At 52.6% G+C, this 16,831-nt stretch overlaps 8 protein-coding genes across 8 annotated transcripts; 5 read left to right on the forward strand and 3 right to left on the reverse strand.

Annotated features, from left to right (window-relative positions):
* The first annotated feature begins 59 nt into the window (after positions 1–59).
* Positions 60–1,310, forward strand: CC84DRAFT_1165052 (DUF572-domain-containing protein). Its single transcript, XM_018178633.1, has one exon. It carries the CDS (start codon positions 353–355, stop codon positions 1,214–1,216), a length of 864 nt encoding a protein of 287 aa, XP_018035008.1. The 5' UTR covers positions 60–352; the 3' UTR covers positions 1,217–1,310.
* A 531-nt stretch (positions 1,311–1,841) lies between these two features.
* CC84DRAFT_1196749 (acyl-CoA dehydrogenase NM domain-like protein) lies at positions 1,842–3,403 on the forward strand. Its single transcript, XM_018181486.1, has 2 exons — positions 1,842–2,416; positions 2,464–3,403. The coding sequence occupies exons 1-2, from the start codon at positions 1,919–1,921 to the stop codon at positions 3,262–3,264; spliced, it is 1,299 nt and encodes a 432-aa protein (XP_018035009.1). The 5' UTR covers positions 1,842–1,918; the 3' UTR covers positions 3,265–3,403.
* A 292-nt stretch (positions 3,404–3,695) lies between these two features.
* Positions 3,696–6,537, forward strand: CC84DRAFT_1121213 (glycoside hydrolase). The gene has a single exon (XM_018175603.1). The coding sequence runs from the start codon at positions 3,810–3,812 to the stop codon at positions 6,309–6,311; it is 2,502 nt and encodes an 833-aa protein (XP_018035010.1). The 5' UTR covers positions 3,696–3,809; the 3' UTR covers positions 6,312–6,537.
* Positions 6,350–10,177, forward strand: CC84DRAFT_800021 (putative histidine kinase-like protein M3YPp). Its single transcript, XM_018187455.1, has 4 exons — positions 6,350–7,268; positions 7,322–9,407; positions 9,463–9,642; positions 9,692–10,177. The coding sequence occupies exons 1-4, from the start codon at positions 6,757–6,759 to the stop codon at positions 9,842–9,844; spliced, it is 2,931 nt and encodes a 976-aa protein (XP_018035011.1). The 5' UTR covers positions 6,350–6,756; the 3' UTR covers positions 9,845–10,177.
* A 112-nt stretch (positions 10,178–10,289) lies between these two features.
* CC84DRAFT_1176835 (uncharacterized protein) lies at positions 10,290–11,098 on the reverse strand (the record flags this gene model as incomplete). Its single annotated transcript, XM_018180244.1, has 2 exons — positions 10,290–10,462; positions 10,543–11,098. The coding sequence occupies 2 exons, from the start codon at positions 11,096–11,098 to the stop codon at positions 10,290–10,292; spliced, it is 729 nt and encodes a 242-aa protein (XP_018035012.1).
* Positions 11,099–13,433: 2,335 nt separating this feature from the next.
* On the reverse strand, positions 13,434–14,279 carry CC84DRAFT_1187660 (uncharacterized protein; the record flags this gene model as incomplete). The annotated part of the gene is made up of 2 exons (XM_018180944.1): positions 13,434–13,688; positions 13,926–14,279. The coding sequence occupies 2 exons, from the start codon at positions 14,277–14,279 to the stop codon at positions 13,434–13,436; spliced, it is 609 nt and encodes a 202-aa protein (XP_018035013.1).
* Positions 14,280–14,560: 281 nt separating this feature from the next.
* On the reverse strand, positions 14,561–15,551 carry CC84DRAFT_1246898 (putative short-chain dehydrogenase). The gene is made up of 3 exons (XM_018184215.1): positions 15,199–15,551; positions 14,854–15,136; positions 14,561–14,725 (listed from the first exon to the last, which is right to left on the reverse strand). The coding sequence occupies exons 1-3, from the start codon at positions 15,440–15,442 to the stop codon at positions 14,566–14,568; spliced, it is 687 nt and encodes a 228-aa protein (XP_018035014.1). The 5' UTR covers positions 15,443–15,551; the 3' UTR covers positions 14,561–14,565.
* Positions 15,552–16,145: 594 nt separating this feature from the next.
* Positions 16,146–16,696, forward strand: CC84DRAFT_1176838 (uncharacterized protein; the record flags this gene model as incomplete). The annotated part of the gene is made up of 3 exons (XM_018180245.1): positions 16,146–16,219; positions 16,318–16,440; positions 16,489–16,696. The coding sequence occupies 3 exons, from the start codon at positions 16,146–16,148 to the stop codon at positions 16,694–16,696; spliced, it is 405 nt and encodes a 134-aa protein (XP_018035015.1).
* Positions 16,697–16,831: the final 135 nt, after the last annotated feature.

Raw genomic sequence — 16,831 nt, forward strand, 5'->3', positions numbered from 1 at the left:
GCCAAGCCTCGCCGCTAAGGAAACCGCGACCGCCTGCATCTTTCTGCCGTGTCTACTCATCTGTATCTCCACAACTAACTCAGAATGCTTAACGGAACTATCTGAACGGACCGCGGACCTTTTTCATCAGGATTCTAGCGGCACTCTGTATTGTCCATCTCAATAGGACCAGCACCGCTGGGCAGGCGCTTGACTCCCCAACTCTGAGGTAGATCACGTGATATAAAATCCCCTACGCGGTTGCCTCATTCCCTTGTCTCAACAACCGTCTGCAATTTCCTCGGCCTTCACAATCGGAACATAGAAGAATACACGAAGCCACCGCGCCTCACGCTCCAATACCACCGCCACCATGTCCGAACGTAAAGTACTCAGCAAATACTACCCGCCCGACTTCGACCCCTCCAAGATCGGTCGCACGCGGGGACCTAAGCAAGCCGGTCCCAAAGTCCAGACCGTCCGTCTCATGGCCCCATTTTCCATGAAATGCACCTCGTGTGGTGAGTTCATCTACAAAGGGCGCAAGTTCAACGCACGCAAAGAGACCACCGAGGAGAAGTACTACCAGATTGCCATTTTCCGCTTCTACATCCGCTGCACGCGATGCTCCGCCGAGATTACATTCAAGACGGACCCGAAGAATATGGACTACGAGTGTGAGCGAGGCGCGAAGAGGAATTTCGAGCCGTGGAGAGAGGCCAAGTTGGCCGAGGAGACGGAGGAGGAGAGGCTAGACAGGCTGGAGAGGGAGGAGGCAGAGAGGGATGCGATGAAAGAGCTGGAGACGAAGGTGCTAGATGCGAAGCAGGAGATGGCGATCGCAGATGCGCTAGATGAGATTCGATCGAGAAACGCAAGGATTGAACGCGCCGAGAAAGAGGGGAAGAAGGCTGAAGTCACCGTTGTGGATGTCGATGAGGCGCGCAGGCGGCAGGAAGAGCAAGACGAGGAGGCGGCACGGAAGGCCTTTGCGGGGCGAAGTATGCCGGATATTGGCGAAGAGGAAATAGCAGAGGAGGAGATGAATGATGCGCCCATGGAAGTCCCCGTGATGGCTTTCACTAAGAAGCCAAAAGAGAAGAAGGACTATGGTGCGGCGCTGGGGATCAAGAAGAAGGACTCTAAGCCATCCATGCCCGCGCCAGCACCGTCGACTAAACAATCGGCACCTCCCTCCAGCGGCCTGTTAGCTGGTTATGGCAGCGATTCCGATTAATGTCTTATATTGACTGCATATTGTGCAGAATCTCGCGGGAAGGGCATGTATAGTTAATGTAATATCCACAACGCATCTAACGTGTTTTGCTCCTTCTATTCCAGCTGCACTCCTACCACCGCATGTACGAGGAGCTTGTTTTCCAGGGGAATTGCGTTGGTGAAGATGAGGCGTGCTGTGCTACGTGAGTGTGTAAGTGTGGTTCGAACGGATATGTTGTAGTCCATGGTCAATTGATATGTCCAAACGTGGGTTTCGGCGACACTGCCCATGTTGCTTCAGATCAATCTGATGTTCGCAGGATCCTTAGAAACGGACATCTCCCGAGCTATTACAAACTTGGAATTGACCAGCATCTGGAGCCAAGTACACAGCACTGAAGTCGGGAAGATGTCCTTCATAACCCTTTGAAAGTTGGAGAGAATCCATTTCTTGCCTTGAAATCGTTCTCAGAGAGTGGCAGCATCATTTTGGGTTGATGTTTGGTGACGGCCCTTTGTTGGAGTCTCTTGCGGACACTAATTTAGAAGCGAGCCCTATTTCTGGGGAACGCTGACTCGCTTCTGCAGCATCCGAGAACCGAGGCATGTACCCCAGCTCGCTCCTTCCTTCGTGCCTACTTGAACCGCTATTGTCTTACAGCCATGTCACGACCAACTACCGTCCGGTTTTCACAAGAGAGGGCGTGTACCCGATTTCGCCATGGCGCCCGACACGAAAGCAACTACGGTTAACGATGGTCCGCCCTGGAGCGAACCCTCGTGGCTCACTCTTCCTTCACCATACTACAACGAGTCGCACAGAAAGCTACGCAATACATTGCGCGCCTACTACGACGAACACATCAAACCATATATGCTAGAGTGGGAGGAACAGGGAGACGTTCCAGAACAACTCAGGCTAGAGCACGCGCGCACCGGTCAGCCATTTGCGGACGTTCCAGAGCCGTACAGACCAGCAGATGTTGTTGGCCCGGCGGGAATACCGGTAAAGGATTTGGATGTCTTTCATCTTATGATCATGACGGATGAAAGCAGTAGAGTCGAGGGAGGCGTTGGGACGGCAATGGCAGGGGGATCAGTCATCGGGGTGCCACCGGTCGTTCATTACGGTACAGAAGAACAGAAAAAGAAGTGGTTGCCTGGCTTGTTTACCTGGGAGACATCTTTCTGTCTAGGCATCACAGAGCCAAGCGGTGGTGTGAGCACGCATGCCCGCATACTTGGAGCACTGCTAATGATTAGCAGTCTGATGTTGCGAACATCCAAACGACGGCAGTGAAGAGTAAGGACGGGAGCCATTACATCGTGAATGGGTACAAGAAATGGATCACTGGCATGCCGTGGGCGACACACATGACGACGGCGGTCCGTACCGGAGGCGACGGCGCGAAGGGCATCTCCGTCCTCGTCATACCAACCTCATCACAAGGTTTCTCTCACCGTCGCATACCAAACAGTGGCCAGAAGGCGGGTGGTGCTAGTTTCGTTGAGCTGGACAATGTCTACGTGCCAATAGAAAACTTGGTTGGCAAGGAAAACGAAGGCTTCCGCATCATCATGAAGAACTTCAACAAAGAGCGTTTCATCATGTCGGTCGGATGCAACCGAAAAGCACGTACCTGTCTCTCACACTCTTTTGAATACGCTACCAAGCGACATACGTTCGGAAAGCCTCTCATTTCAAACCAAATCATCACTCACAAGCTGGCCACCCTCGGAAGGTATATAGAGTCGCACTGGGCTTGGCTTGAGCAGATTGCGTACCAGATCCAACAGTCGCCGCTGGGGTGGCAGGACCCAGAGATCGCGGGGCAGATAGCGTTGTCGAAAGTGCACGGCGGCCGGATTCTGGAGATGGCAAACCGAGAAGCGCAGCAAATCTTTGGCGGCGCTGGCTATCAAAAGGGTGGTCCAGGTGCAGTGGTAGAACAAATCAGTCGCGATCTGAGAATGATGGTCGTCGGAGGCGGAAGTGAGGAAATCATCGCCGATCTGGCCGTGAGGCAGGAGACCGCACTTGCTAAGAAGAGGGGCTGGAAGCTATGAGCGTCCATCGACCAATGTTCGAATGCTGAATGGATGCGCCCAGAATTGGCGTTCTCTTTGAGGCTAAAATACTATTGTCTTGAGCTGCTTATATCGTGGACACTTGGCCCTGCGAAGTTACAAGTCGCGAGCTGTGCCGTCATCCGTTGAGATTGAGGTTACACTGCAGGCATCAGTCATCATGATTGGGTTACAGGAAGGAAGGATCGACAAGATACAGCTTCCTAATGCAGGAGCTATGTCGGCGCTACTACTCTCATAAGTTCTCGAGTACCTCCGTGTAACAACAATCCAGTCCCTTCCAGACATCTCTCAGCGGGTTCGCCACGATGCGGCGTTTATTCATGTCAAGCTTGTTTTCGCTCGCATCGCTACTGAATTCAGCTGCCGACGCATCCCCTCTCGTGTCCGCGCCAGGACAAGCCGCCGTCATTCCGTCGTGGAAGATTCAATCGTCGAGTCATGTCGGGAACGATGCGGCTAAGCTCTCTGTACCGCGCCTCGATGTATCCAGCTGGTATACAATCGGATCCAAGGGCACCTTGATGGCAACGTTTCTCGAGAATAAGGTCTACCATGACGACGACTCACTATTCTTCTCTGAGAATCTGGACCAGATCACACAGGCGAAATTCCAAGTGCCCTGGTTCTATCGGGCCGAGTTTGAAGTTCAGTCAAGCTATGCGATTGTGGACAACTATCTCCAGGTCAAAACGCATGGCATCTCGTCACGGGCAGACATCTACCTCAATGGCGCGTTGGTCGTAGACAAGAATGTGCAGGCTGGCGCATACGCTGGCAGGACTTTCGACATTGGGTCCAAAGCGATACCAGGAAAGAACGTGTTACTGATACGGGTCTATCCTACGGACTATAACCGCGACTTTGCGCTGGGCTTTGTCGACTGGAATCCATATCCACCTGACAATGGAACAGGCGTATGGCGCGATGTTGAAATTAAGCAGACTGGAAGTGTAGCATTTGCCGGGACACCCAGACTGGCTACCACGCTTGATGGAACGGTGCAGATGAAAGCAGATGTGAGAAACTGGGGTAGCGCGAGCACCACGGCAGACGTGCATTGCAAGATTTTCGATCCCAAAGACCGGGAATTAACAAATCTGGGTCTTGCCAACGGCGTCACGTTAGCTGCGATGTCTGTGCAGGAAATATCGATGAAATTCAAAATTGATAACCCGCTTATTTGGTGGCCGGCGCAGTGGGGTGAACAGCCACTGTACAATGTTTCCTGCACGTTGTCAACAAGGGGCCAACTTTCAGATGTTATGCCTAACGTACGCTTTGGTATCCGTACTGTTACCTCTACGTTGAACGAGTTCAACGACACTACGTTTTTCGTCAATGGCAAGCCTTTCCAGGTTCTTGGTGCAGGCTATACCTCGGACATTTTCCTCCGTTTCGACGAGAACAAGCTCCGTACACAGTTCCTATACGTTCTGGATATGGGCCTCAATGCGATACGTCTTGAGGGCAAGCAGGAACATCCGTTCTTGTATGAATTGGCTGATGAGACGGGCATCATGATCTTGGCCGGATGGGAATGCTGCGATAAATGGGAAGGTTGGTCGTACAATGATGAGGGGTCTGGTGAAAAATGGAAAGACGCCGACTATGCCATAGCGAATGCGTCGATGCGCCATGAGGCCGCAATGATGCAGTCCCACCCATCCTTGCTGGCGTTTCTGGTCGGTTCCGATTTCTGGCCCGACGATCGTGCGGTACGCATATATGTCGATGCCCTCCGAGCTTTTGACTGGGATATTCCCATCATCGCCTCAGCCAGCCAGCGAGGATACCCAGATCTCCTGGGCAATGGCGGAATGAAGATGGACGGACCGTACGACTGGGTACCTCCAAACTACTGGTACTCAGATCAGCTGGGTGCCGCTTTTGGCTTCGGTTCAGAACTGGGTGCAGGTGTCGGCACCCCCGAGCTTCGCTCGCTGAAACGCTTCCTCAGTTCCTCCGACCTTGATGATCTTTGGAAGCACCCCAGAAAGGGCCTATATCATATGAGTACCAATGTTTCTTCCTTCTACACGCGAGAAATCTACAACGAGGCTCTTTGGGCGCGCTATGGTGCCCCGACGTCGCTAGAGAATTACCTGCTGAAGGCGCAACTGATGGACTACGAAGCAACAAGGGCAGAATTCGAGGCATATGGTGCGAAGTGGACTGCTGAGAGACCTGCTACAGGGCTGATCTACTGGATGTTGAACAATGCGTGGCCCTCGCTGCACTGGAATTTGTTCGATTATTACCTCCATCCCGCGGGCTCGTACTTCGGCACGAAAGTTGGCGCTCGCCTACAACACGTAGCTTACGATTACCTTACGCGATCTTTTTACTTGATCAATCGGTCCAAGTCTTCTCTCGGACCTTGTACCGTGGAAGCCGAGCTGCTCGATGTGAATGGCACGACGATTAGCAAGACGGCAACAAGGACCCAACTCTCACCGAACAACAGCACGCGACTCTTTGAGATGACAGAAATCAACCAGATTAGAGACGTTGCGTTACTGAAGCTCGTACTCAAAGGGAACGACAGTGTCCTCTCAAGGAATGTATACCACCTGACGCCTAAGCCCGACACGCTGGACTTTGACAACTCGACCTGGTACCACACGCCCGTCACCAAATTCTCCGACTTCGGTGCTCTCAACACACTTCCTCAGGCCGACCTGTCGGTAAAGACGCTCATAAAAATGCGCAAGCCTGCCGGCCACATCCACGTAAAGGTCACGCTGCAGAACCGATCGAAGCTGCCAGCCGTCTTCGTCCGGTTGAATCTGGTAGACTTCTTCGACAGACCAGAAATAGACGACGACGGGTCTGTAGATGTCGTGCCCGTTACGTGGAGCGATAACTATGTCACGGTGTGGCCGGAGGAGACGTTGGAGTTGGAAGTCAACTTCAGGCTTGGGGGTCAACTTGCGACACGGGCGGTGAGACTAGAGGTTGACGGGTGGAATGTGGCGAAGCAGACAGTAGGCGTCAGTATCAAAGGGGGCGGGCTGCAGGAATAGATCGAGCCTCGGTCTTGGTGCACAAGGTCGCGGACAAGCAATGCATCCTTGAGGTTTGAGGCTGGGCATGGAAGGTGCACGTGATGTTGTTCAAGTGGAGAGAGCCTGAAGAAGGGGTCTGTGCATGCGGAAGCCACAGCCGGCCATCAACGCGGTTCCGCGTCGTCGCGAAGTCTTGGACGCGATTGCGCCGCTTGGATGCTCCGGCGTCTCTCGAAAGCTGGTCGCCGGAGGCCGCTGAAAAGAGAGGCATCGAGATGGCAACACCCGGTACGCTAGCGCGGGACCGCTCCACGTCCAGGCGGAAGTGTGAGGTCTAGCCTGCTAGGCGCGCCCTGCTGCTCGACCCTCCAGCTCGATGCGCAGGCGCTTCTGACTGTGCGACACCAGCAGATATCCCACAGCCGTGCGAGGGCAACTCCTCCCTGGCATACATCTGCCCCCCATGGACTCGAGCGCAGAGCCCCCGCCGGCAGCGGGTGGCAGCTCTGGCGCACCCACAGGCGCATCGGAGGACGGAACGCACGACTGGACACACAAGCTTGCGCAGACGGACCACGTACGCTTCTTCCGCGAGACAGACTGGAACCGCAACGGGCTGGGGCCACCCAAGGACTGGGACCCTACGCTGCAGCTCTTTGCCAACTTTGTGCATGCAGACTCCCGTGCCGCTTGCTTGTGGTGGGGTCCCGATGCGGTCGCCATCTACAACGAAGCCTTTGCTCCCATGTGCCATGGAGTGCACCCCGCGCTCATGGGCTCGACCTATGCGCGAGGCTTCCCCGAGCTGTGGCCTTACATTCGTCTGATGTTCGAGGAGAGCGCCAGGACGGGCATTGGGCAGAACGTCAACTCGGACACGCCACTACTTGTCGAGCGCAACGGATGGAGAGAGGAGGCCTTCTTTTCGGGATCCTTCATACCCATTGGGCCGCCCCACCATCCGCTGGGCTTCTAGTGAGTCGTCGCGCTGCACCCTGTTGTGGCGAACGGCTGACCTGTGTACAAAGTAACTCAGTCTTTGAGGTCACCGACCATAAGCTCGCCGATCGTCGCACCTCCATGTTGAACAAGCTGGCTGCTGTCCCCGACCAGAAAACCAACGTCGTCATGACACACGTGCTCACAACGCTCGCAACGAATCCCCACGACGTGCCGCTGGCTGTCATGTACAAATTCGATTTCGATGACACGCTTGGAGAGCGGACAACACTACGCCTGCAGGGACAGATTGGGCTCCCAGAAGGCCACAAGCTTCTCGTAGACGTCGCCGACATAACCAGTGACGAGGGCTTGGTGCCTGAGCTGCGACGTGCTGGTTCTGAAGCCATCTTCATCGATTGCGACCAACGCTTTGACAATGCTTCCTGGAGAGGCTGGGAGGCGCCGTCGAAAAAGATTGCTGTTCTCCCCATCTCAAGTTCTACTCGCCTTTTCGGCTACTTGGTGGTTGGCCTGAACCCGTATCGACCGTTCGACGATTCCTGCCGTCAGTTCGTCTACGATCTGAATCGCATGGTCTCAAGCATTGTTTCCGCTGCAATAAATTTTGAGCTCGCTGAAACCCGGCGTGACCAGCTTGAATGCGATCTCGCCGTCTCCAATCTCAAGCTTCGCCACCTGGTTGAACACGCATCAGTAGGCATGTGCCACGTTGCCATTGATGGCGAGATGTTGTGGGCCAATGATCAGTACTTTCGTCTTGCCGGACGAAGTGCGGAACAACATCTCGCCAATTACTCTTTCTACGACGCCTACCTAGAGGAAGATCTACCCCAAGTAAGGGAGGTTTGGCAGGAACTCCTTGCCGGGGTGGAGCATATACATGCCGAGTTCCGTATGAAACGAACCTACACTTCCCCAACCGGTGAGGAAATACCAGCTTCAATACAAGTCCTCGCTTTCCCATATCGCGATCCAGACTCTGGCCACGTCAGGTCAGTTATGGCTTGCACCACCGACATCTCGCGACTGAAATGGGCTCAAGCCTTCCATGCTAGGTCCGCAGCAGAAGCAAGAGAAGCAAAAAGGCAGCAAGAGGCTTTCATTGATGTTGTCTCCCATGAGATGAGAAACCCTTTGGGCGCCATCGTGCACTGTGCAGACGCTATCATTGCAATGGCGGAAGAAAGCAAGTGCGCTGGCGTTACAGTTCCAGGTGATGGGGCGCTAGCGGAGATTGTACAACATGCTAAGATTGTCTTGCAGTGTGCCACGCACCAAAGACGAATTCTTGACGATGTCTTGACTCTCAGCAAACTGAAATCAATGTTGTTGTCTATCAAACCTGTAGCGGTCGAGCCTTCAAGCTTGATCCGCTCCATCATGAATATGTTCGATGCCGAGTTAGACAGTAGCTCTATCCGATGCACTGTCAATGTCGACTCTTCCTTGTCTGATCTCGCCATCGACCAAGTCTACTTGGACTCATCTCGGGTTACCCAGATTCTTATCAACCTTGTTACAAATGCGATCAAGTTTCTCAAGCTGGCAAACGAACCGTCAGTATTAATCACGCTTGGAGCTTGCGCGTCTCATCCGCGGGGCTTCTTTCCCGACAAAATGTTCTGGGCCGACGGCGAGCCAAGTAGCGACGTGACCAATACTCCAGAATGGGGCACCGGTGAGCAGCTTTATCTCACCATGATCGTCGAGGATTCCGGAATAGGTATGACCGATGATGACATCGCAAGGCTGTTCAAACGCTTCTCACAAGCCAACATCAAGACGCACGTTACCTACGGGGGCAGTGGATTGGGTCTTTACATCTCAAAGGAGCTTGCTGAGAAGCAAGGCGGCGAGATCGGAGTCACCTCTGTGTCTGGAAAGGGATCAAAGTTTGGATTTTATGTCAAGTGTCGCCGCAGGGAAGAGGAAGCACCAGACACTACGAAACCCATCAACGGCACGGAACACCCAACGACTGTGCCTCAGCAGTTGCATATCTTATTAGTAGAAGACAACTTGATCAATCAAAAGGTGCTCAGCATGCAGCTCAGGCGAGGGGGTTGCATAGTAGAAGTGGCCAACCATGGAATCGAAGCGCTAGAATATCTTGAAAAGAGCACTTTCGACGCCGTGCTTATGGATTCTGAGGTAATGCGCTGCAAATACCATAGAAACGCAACATGCACTAACATCGATCACATAGATGCCTATTCTAGACGGCCTTGCAGCTACTCGCATGATCCGACAAAGAGAGCTCGAAGGTAAAGGTCTCCTTAACTCAGCGATGGCCCGAGGCCCTCGAGCTGGCACACGACTGCCCGTCATTGCGGTGACTGCGAATGTTCGCGAAGAGCAAATACAGGCGGCAATGGACGCTGGTTCGGTGGGTAATGCACACTCATGTGAGCAGCAACGTCCTAATAGTATGGCAGGATGACGTTGTGCAGAAGCCGTTCAAGGTGCAAGAGCTACTAGACAGGATATATGCCTTGATCCACGAAACTTCACGCGAAGCTCTGGTCAACCATCTTACGAGTGCAACATCGACAATAACGCTTAATGAGGCAGCTAGCGAGGACCAATGATGAAGTGTCTCGGTATGAAGACCTTGATCAGGAACTGGCCAGAAAAAAATTCAAACCAAAACAAGCTGGTGAAACAAAACATGGTATAATGCCTTGCGACAGAGCTTCAAGCGGTGACTGCACCGCGCACCTGTGGCCGACACCAAGATTCGAAGACTTTGGGCCGGGGTTCAAGCCAATGCGAGTTTCGCCTCACGGGACTATTGACCCTGCTTATCTTTGCAACGACGCAAGGTTACTGTACAGGTGGCGAGGCTACGCTCGTGCGCTCAAGCTACCCTGGAAAGGACTTTGAGCGTGCTCCACAACCGAGGGCGATTACGATCCAAAACCAACAAAGTCGATCACCTTCTCAAACCAAGCACAACAGAGAAACTGTGTCAACATCCGCGGGGACCAAATCGATTAAAGCCATTATTGTTCCGTATGTTAAAACCATCCGACCTCATGGCCGGCGTTGGAAACCCTCCTTTGTGGTATCCCTGCATTTACGGGGCTCGAGATCCCAGGTAACTCTGCGACCACTGCTGTTACCACATTTGGCAGCTCCGCAGGTGTAGCATACGTGACCCACTCCTTGAAAGACTTGGCGCGACTGGGAGGAGACGGGAAGCACGTCTGCAGAGTCCTTTAGCCACCTGGTTGAACTTAAGATAGCGGTGGTGACTACATGTCTCTGTAATAAGAGCTGGACATACCATACCACGGCGTCGATGGAGGGGGATGAGAGTCTGGCGGAGAGTACGGTGAGGGTTGAGAGAGGGCGAAGTGCAGGGTGCTGTTGCGTGACAGCGGCGAGATGCCCACCCAGCTTTGCGCCGTTGCAGGACTGTTGACGTTCGCCTTCGAAGCTGCATCAGCTCTGTGCCGCACGGTTCTTCTGCGGCGAGGACAGAAGAGAAAAAGGGTGATGATTGACGCGACAGCCACCACGTCGCCAACAGTTGCACCTGTTATAGCACCAGCATTTGACCCTTTGGCTATTGAAGCAGATGTCTGCTGGCTCGTCGCTGAACTCGAACTCGTAGAATCAGGAATGTATCTCGTCGCCGTCCGCTCCTGGGCAACAACGCTCATTTTAAGATATACAACCAGCTCCCTCGCCTCGTCGTCCCACCCCGTCACTGGCGCTGTCGCCGTCGTATGTCCCTCGGCACTCACATCGTCAGCATCGCAGAGCCTCTCGAGCGGCCCCAATCCTATTGACAATGATCCGGCACACGGAACCCCGTGATGTTGTCCAAGGGCGTGCATGCCCCCACGCGCCGAGCTCTACATTCTGCTGCCCCCCGATCTTGGGCACGTTACAATCCGAGATGGAGCTATTGGTGAAATTGCCGATGGTGAGCATGTGGTTTCTGTTGAAGACCTTGCAGGACGACAAGCCGCGGCCGCCGGCAAAGCTGGCCGATTGGAGCGCGGGCCAGATCTAGAGGCGTGAAAGCCATGCGTGACTGCAATTCAAGGGTGAATACGTGGAGGGCCGGAAACGTACCAGCTTCATTGAAAATACGGCAGCGACAGCACGTATAAGTTGTCGAGGCCTGCGCCGTTTGGGCCGAGACCGCCGAAGAGGTAGCTGCATGGCTTAATGTGACGGGCTTCTTTGTGTTTGTGTGGGCGTCGAACAGGGCTTACATGTTGTCCGACGAGTAATCCTTCGCCCAGACGAGGCCGGCACAGAAGCCGCAGTGGGCCGTGGCGGTTTTACACCACCTGGTGTTTGCAATGTCGAAGTGGATTTGCTGGGAGATTTAGCAAGTGGATTCCGTTGGGCGAACATAGCTGTGGCTTACCCGCATATCCGCATGTATAACATTTGCACCAATTCTCTTCACCTCTACGCCTCTGAAATGCACCAGCATGCCTCTCTCCGATGCAGGGATATACTGCAACGAGCCTTCGGCCCGCCTTGTCAGATCCCACGTGTTATTCCCCTACCGTTGCGCCCCCGTATCATAGCTCAACAGCCCGTTTAACATAAAAGTTGCCCCGCGCCGCGACCCATCGCTCTTTCCCGTCAGATAACCCCCGCAGTAGTACGACACCCCTGCATCTGGCACGGCGCTGGTCCCGAACGCTAGCCACGAGATGGAGGCCTGCGAGGCGCCTGGGACAGAGCGGTTCCACGTGCTGTAAATGGTGTCGTATAAGTAGAGGGTGAAGCGCTACAGGGAGGAGGCCGGGGCGGCGGCGGGTGAGGCTGATTCGCCGCCGAAGAGATAGAAGAGGCGGTTGGGGGCGTCGGGGAAGAAGAACGCTGTTGGTGACGGAGGCAACGGTGTCGTCCTTCACGCGTTTACTGTTCGTTGTATCCCCATCACTCTCGTAAGCACTGGACAAGGAGGAGGCGTGGAGAAAGGGGCAGAGGAGCACCGGGCACTGCGCAACGTACTTTACTCAGATCCGCCCCTCTTGCACCGGAAACGCAAATTCGTTCGCCACGTCCTGCGTGTCCTTCAATATCAGCAAGGTATCTGCCCCATCCGCCATGAGCTACTAAACACTCTCCTCGCTGTTCTTGCTGCCCCCGCAGTACACCTGCCCGCCGTCGATGTACAGCTCTACTTCGATGACGCATGTCTGGTGTCGGTGGCGGCGGCAGAAGTCGGTGATGGGGTCTGTGGTGTTTGGCTGTGCGAGGGTGAAGGTTAGTAAGGTGAGAAATAGGGCGTGTGTTATACGCAACGCGAAGTTGTATCTTCTTCTATCCAGTTTGAGGAGTGACGAAGCTCGGGAAAAGTGAGGGGCCTCGAGATATGGTAAGCGACCGGCGAGAGCTGGACCGCAGAGCCGAAGTGTGTCAGTCGTTAAGTGTCGCTTGCTCTTGTCTGGGATGTGAGTCGTAATTTTCTCTTTGTGAGTCGTGGCGGGTGTCTTTGTTGGCGCGCCGTGTAGAGACCTCGGTGCCGAGCTTTGAGCTATTGTGTTGTCAATCGAGCTCCTGGACGCTCTTTCCGAGATAGGGCTCGTCCTTGAAGTATAGATAGTATGAGGCCAGTCTCAGATGCTTGCATGAACCCTGGTTATACGTTGACAATTATTATTCATTAGATTTAGGTTTTCTAACGTATAGGTATATGTCTCCCCTCATATCATATCCTAACGCAAGCAGTGGTAGCGCACTCAATGTTTCTAGCGGTAAGACTGCATCGTGTCCTTGATAACAATGCCTTAGCGGATCAGATCAATGTACAACCAGTATTCCCGTCTGTGCCTTCACCGCCGACGGTAGCCGTAGAGTAGCTCACTCCGGTCCAGAAAGCGCCTCCGCTGACGTACTTCAGCCATGCGTACCGCTCGGTGTCGAAGATGGGTTTGCTAGTAGAGAGAGTGTCGTTGTACGCGGTCTGCAGCGATCACTCTCCGATGAACAACGGGCAGGTCTTCTCTTGGGCAATATACTGGGCCTGGCCGCACATGGCAGGGTTGACAAAAATGTTCTCAAAATAAACGAGTCGTGAATTGATTAAAACCTCTGAAACATGGAGAAGGTGGCACGGGAATATTTGAAAGGTGTGATAGCTGGGCGCTGAGAAAATAGTAAATATCGCCTATTACCTTTCCAACCTGACTTGAACGCAAGCGCTCAGTTGAACGCTTCTTCCCATTCGCCACGCTCGTTACTCTTCAATGCCATAAAGTCTTCGATAACCCTTACAGCCTCCTCTCTCCGGAACGCGTCTGGCCAGCCAAACTCTCGGTATACTTGCCTCACGAATTGCCAATCCAGATCCGTGCCCCATTCAAGCTCCTGCGCCAACACTTCCGACTGATCAATGTGTTCCTCTCGTTCGGGCACACTTTCAGCTTCTTCAGTTTCTCTACCGGGACAAGGGATCAGCTTCAGGCTTAGGTACTTCTCCCTGAGCTCCCCGAAGAAATATTCGACAGGATCGGCACTGAGTAGATTGCAGCGAACTATGTCGACTGTCATTTCTCCTCGCAATGTGTCCAAGAAGAATTGATGTCCTCCGCTCTCGTAACCCCAGGCGAGGACCAGCATGTCGGCGGGATCCACTTTCTCTCCATCGAAGGACTCGAATTCCTCCTCGCTCTCAAAGGTGCACTCGTCTCCCACCCGTATACCATCGTGTTGTTCGGCATCGGTGTAATCATATAGCTTGCACTTGTAATGCAAATGGGTTGATTTCTTGGCCTCCTTAAAATAAGGAAGGTGGCGCATAAGCTCAATAGTCCGTGAGGACTTCTTCCTTATGACATTTTTGGGCAAGCACTCGAGAGGCCATCCTTCAGGAGGTGGAATATGCAGGTCTGAGCGGTCGTAGTGGAGGGTGGCGAGGAACTTGTAGAAGTCAAGAACGATTTCTGCCAGTTCTTTCACCGAGTATGAAGGTTCGTATTCTTCTTCTTCTTCTTCCTCTTCCTCTTCATCGTACCTTCCCTGATCTTCTTCCAATTCCGAATTAGTCATGTGCTCTTCATCTGACTTAGGCTCTTCTTTTTGATCTGCGTGGTTTGGTAACGCGCTCATTTTGATCCAGCTGCTGTCTTCTTGGCCGAATTATCCAAGAATAAAAAATTGTTACCTGTATCTGAGAACGAAGAGCCAAGCTCCCGCACGAGACAAAACATGTAGCCGACTTGGCGCTCAAGCCTCGGCCGCCAATCAATTTTATCTTGCAGTGACACTACGATCTGATTTCATCTGATTGGTGGATATTAAAATACTATGAGGTAGGAAATATGATATTTCCCAATTAGAATTTCTTGTATCCTTCTCCCTTGACGAACGTTTGCTGCCAGTCCCCTTGCTTCATCCCCTTAGCAAGCTCAGCGTAGAACTTGCCGTGAGCCTCGCCGTCAATATCATTATACGGTGGCGTGCCATCTGCTTTTCGTTCATCCGCGTAATAGAACCTAACACTCGTCAATTGCTATGTTAGGGAGGGAAAATCCCGCGGCGGAACATCCAAGGCATGATGAAAAATATTGTCTCGGACAGGAAGCTGGATCTCTGACTGTTGACAAGGACATGAGACACTTACTTGAAGCCTCTATCAGAGTACGCAGTCGCCGCAACTTGTATGGCATGAGCTGTTGCTGATTTTCCTACTCCCAAGTCAAGAAGCTGAGGCATGACAGTAGTATTCAGAATATTTCCTGTATATATGAAGGTCCGCGAGGAAGTTTCGGGCAGTTGTTCAAAGCCTTGAATAGCTTCTTGAAGTGCAGCATAGGCGCTCAGGGTGTTGACATTCAGGGATTTGGAGAGTTCGGCCAAGGAGAGCGTTACTGGGTTCTTCGCATCCTTGAAGCTCGCGGCAGCCGCTGTTATGAATAATGTCAATTCTGCATGACAGTGTTGGCTGTTATTGAAAGTCCAGACTTACCGTTGTATACAACCACGCTCGGAACCCCGAGAGAAGCTTTCACCTGAGAGAAGATTCCCGCAACTGACTCTGGGTCTGAGAGGTCGGCTACAATGTGTACAGCATCGGAGGTATTGTCGGCACTTTTCGCACTCCTCGAGGTTGAAGCGACTTTGTACCCTTGTGATGCGAATTGTTGCGCGACGTGTTGTCCAATATTGGCACCAGCACCCAGGATAAGGATGACTCCCGATCTACTAGCCATGTTGATAAAAGTAATTGTGGTAACGTAGGAGGCAAACGTAGTGAAGATGTCTGGAAGAATGATTGCCTTGACAGGCAGTCTCGCGACCCCATATAGCTATGGATTTCGCCCTTCCACGGAGGAGATTTGCTCATGCACTGTGCTCCTAGTCGCGTCGCAACTTATATGGATTGGCGGTTGTATTATAAACAGCTTAGGATGCGATACTATTGGACGCTCGATACCTTGCATTGGCTTATAAAACATCTTGTGTGATTAATCCAGTCTGACGTAGGCGATCGCCCCACACTTATGTTGCCAGGGTTCAGACTAATCACCTGGTCTAATCACAGAGCACCTGCACCTTACGCAGAGATGGACTAGTATGCTGCAGTCGGTCTTACAGAGCGCATGTTTTGCCACTTTCCGCGATGTAGGATCAATGGCGCCATTATTCTGTCCTGCAAGGCTACTAAGCAGCTCCCATCACCAGACCCATTCAAGCGGTATGGCATTGAAGATGATTTATGGTTGTTTTCGATAAACCTGTATTTGTCTGGCTACTATTTGGCAACTAGCTAGTACATGCTGACGTGAGTCGCACTGGGTGCCTGCGGACGAATCATGGCGACCTATATGCAGGAAGCCCTTCGTCTTTACACACAAGCACTTGTTCTTGGCCTTATCGAGTAAAGTCCCTAATTATCGCCTAACAAGGTTCATCATGACTTCGACAGATGTTGGGAACATCGCCATCACTGGTGCTGCTGGTTACATGTACCGTTTCCAGCCCAAAATGTAAGTCAAAGCTAACTCTTCAATAGAGGTGGTTCCATTGTAGCAGAAATTTCTGCGTGGTATTGTCCCGTCCCTTAAGAATCGCGAAATTGTCGCAGCTGTCCGATCGGAGTTCGAGGTCTTGTTAAAAGTACGACACCAGAGGTCTGGCCGAGCACTGAAGCTGCTGCGGAAGGCCTCAGAGTTCCAGCGGAACTTGTGGAGTATCTCTGGAATTCGGGGTACGTGATATGGAGCCGCTTATGATTGTTGAATGCTAAAGCGGGCAGAGATGACACTCGAACTGCGGGTATGGGCAGTGCGCCTCCAATTAAATGGCAGCCGAATTGGGCCAAGGAAAAGCTCTTGCGCCACATTGATGAAGAGATCGATGCACTTTTGGAGCTCGGAAAAGCCAAGAATAGCTTGATTGCTTCTTTGTTCGCGGCTGCTAAAGAGTCGTCTCCACGATCTCTTCCGTTCCTGGATTGTTCCTAGCAGGATGCAGACAAGAGGCAGACTATGCGCAAGGTGCAAACAGGCTTCAATATTGGAATAATGTAATGATACAACTTGCATTATAAACCATTTTTTGGCTGCTTCGATCTCATTCACAGTTCATCGAAGCCCGAA

This window comes from Paraphaeosphaeria sporulosa (genome assembly GCF_001642045.1).
Source record: "Paraphaeosphaeria sporulosa strain AP3s5-JAC2a unplaced genomic scaffold CC84scaffold_6, whole genome shotgun sequence".
NCBI lineage: Eukaryota > Fungi > Ascomycota > Dothideomycetes > Pleosporales > Didymosphaeriaceae > Paraphaeosphaeria > Paraphaeosphaeria sporulosa.

Excerpts from the sequence above, each read along its gene's own strand:
- CC84DRAFT_800021 (XM_018187455.1), top strand. The coding sequence starts at position 6,757 with ATGGACTCGAGCGCAGAGCCCCCGCCGGCAGCGGGTGGCAGCTCTGGC. Across the intron at positions 7,269-7,321 it reads CACCATCCGCTGGGCTTCTA|TAACTCAGTCTTTGAGGTCA; the intron begins GTGAGTCGTCGC and ends CTGTGTACAAAG. Across the intron at positions 9,643-9,691 it reads CGGCAATGGACGCTGGTTCG|GATGACGTTGTGCAGAAGCC; the intron begins GTGGGTAATGCA and ends ATAGTATGGCAG.
- CC84DRAFT_1196749 (XM_018181486.1), top strand. The coding sequence starts at position 1,919 with ATGGCGCCCGACACGAAAGCAACTACGGTTAACGATGGTCCGCCCTGG. Across the intron at positions 2,417-2,463 it reads TCACAGAGCCAAGCGGTGGT|TCTGATGTTGCGAACATCCA; the intron begins GTGAGCACGCAT and ends AATGATTAGCAG.
- CC84DRAFT_1165052 (XM_018178633.1), top strand. The coding sequence starts at position 353 with ATGTCCGAACGTAAAGTACTCAGCAAATACTACCCGCCCGACTTCGAC.
- CC84DRAFT_1121213 (XM_018175603.1), top strand. The coding sequence starts at position 3,810 with ATGGCAACGTTTCTCGAGAATAAGGTCTACCATGACGACGACTCACTA.
- CC84DRAFT_1246898 (XM_018184215.1), bottom strand. The coding sequence starts at position 15,442 with ATGGCTAGTAGATCGGGAGTCATCCTTATCCTGGGTGCTGGTGCCAAT. Across the intron at positions 15,137-15,198 it reads GAGCGTGGTTGTATACAACG|CGGCTGCCGCGAGCTTCAAG; the intron begins GTAAGTCTGGAC and ends TATTCATAACAG. Across the intron at positions 14,726-14,853 it reads TACTCTGATAGAGGCTTCAA|GTTCTATTACGCGGATGAAC; the intron begins GTAAGTGTCTCA and ends GACGAGTGTTAG.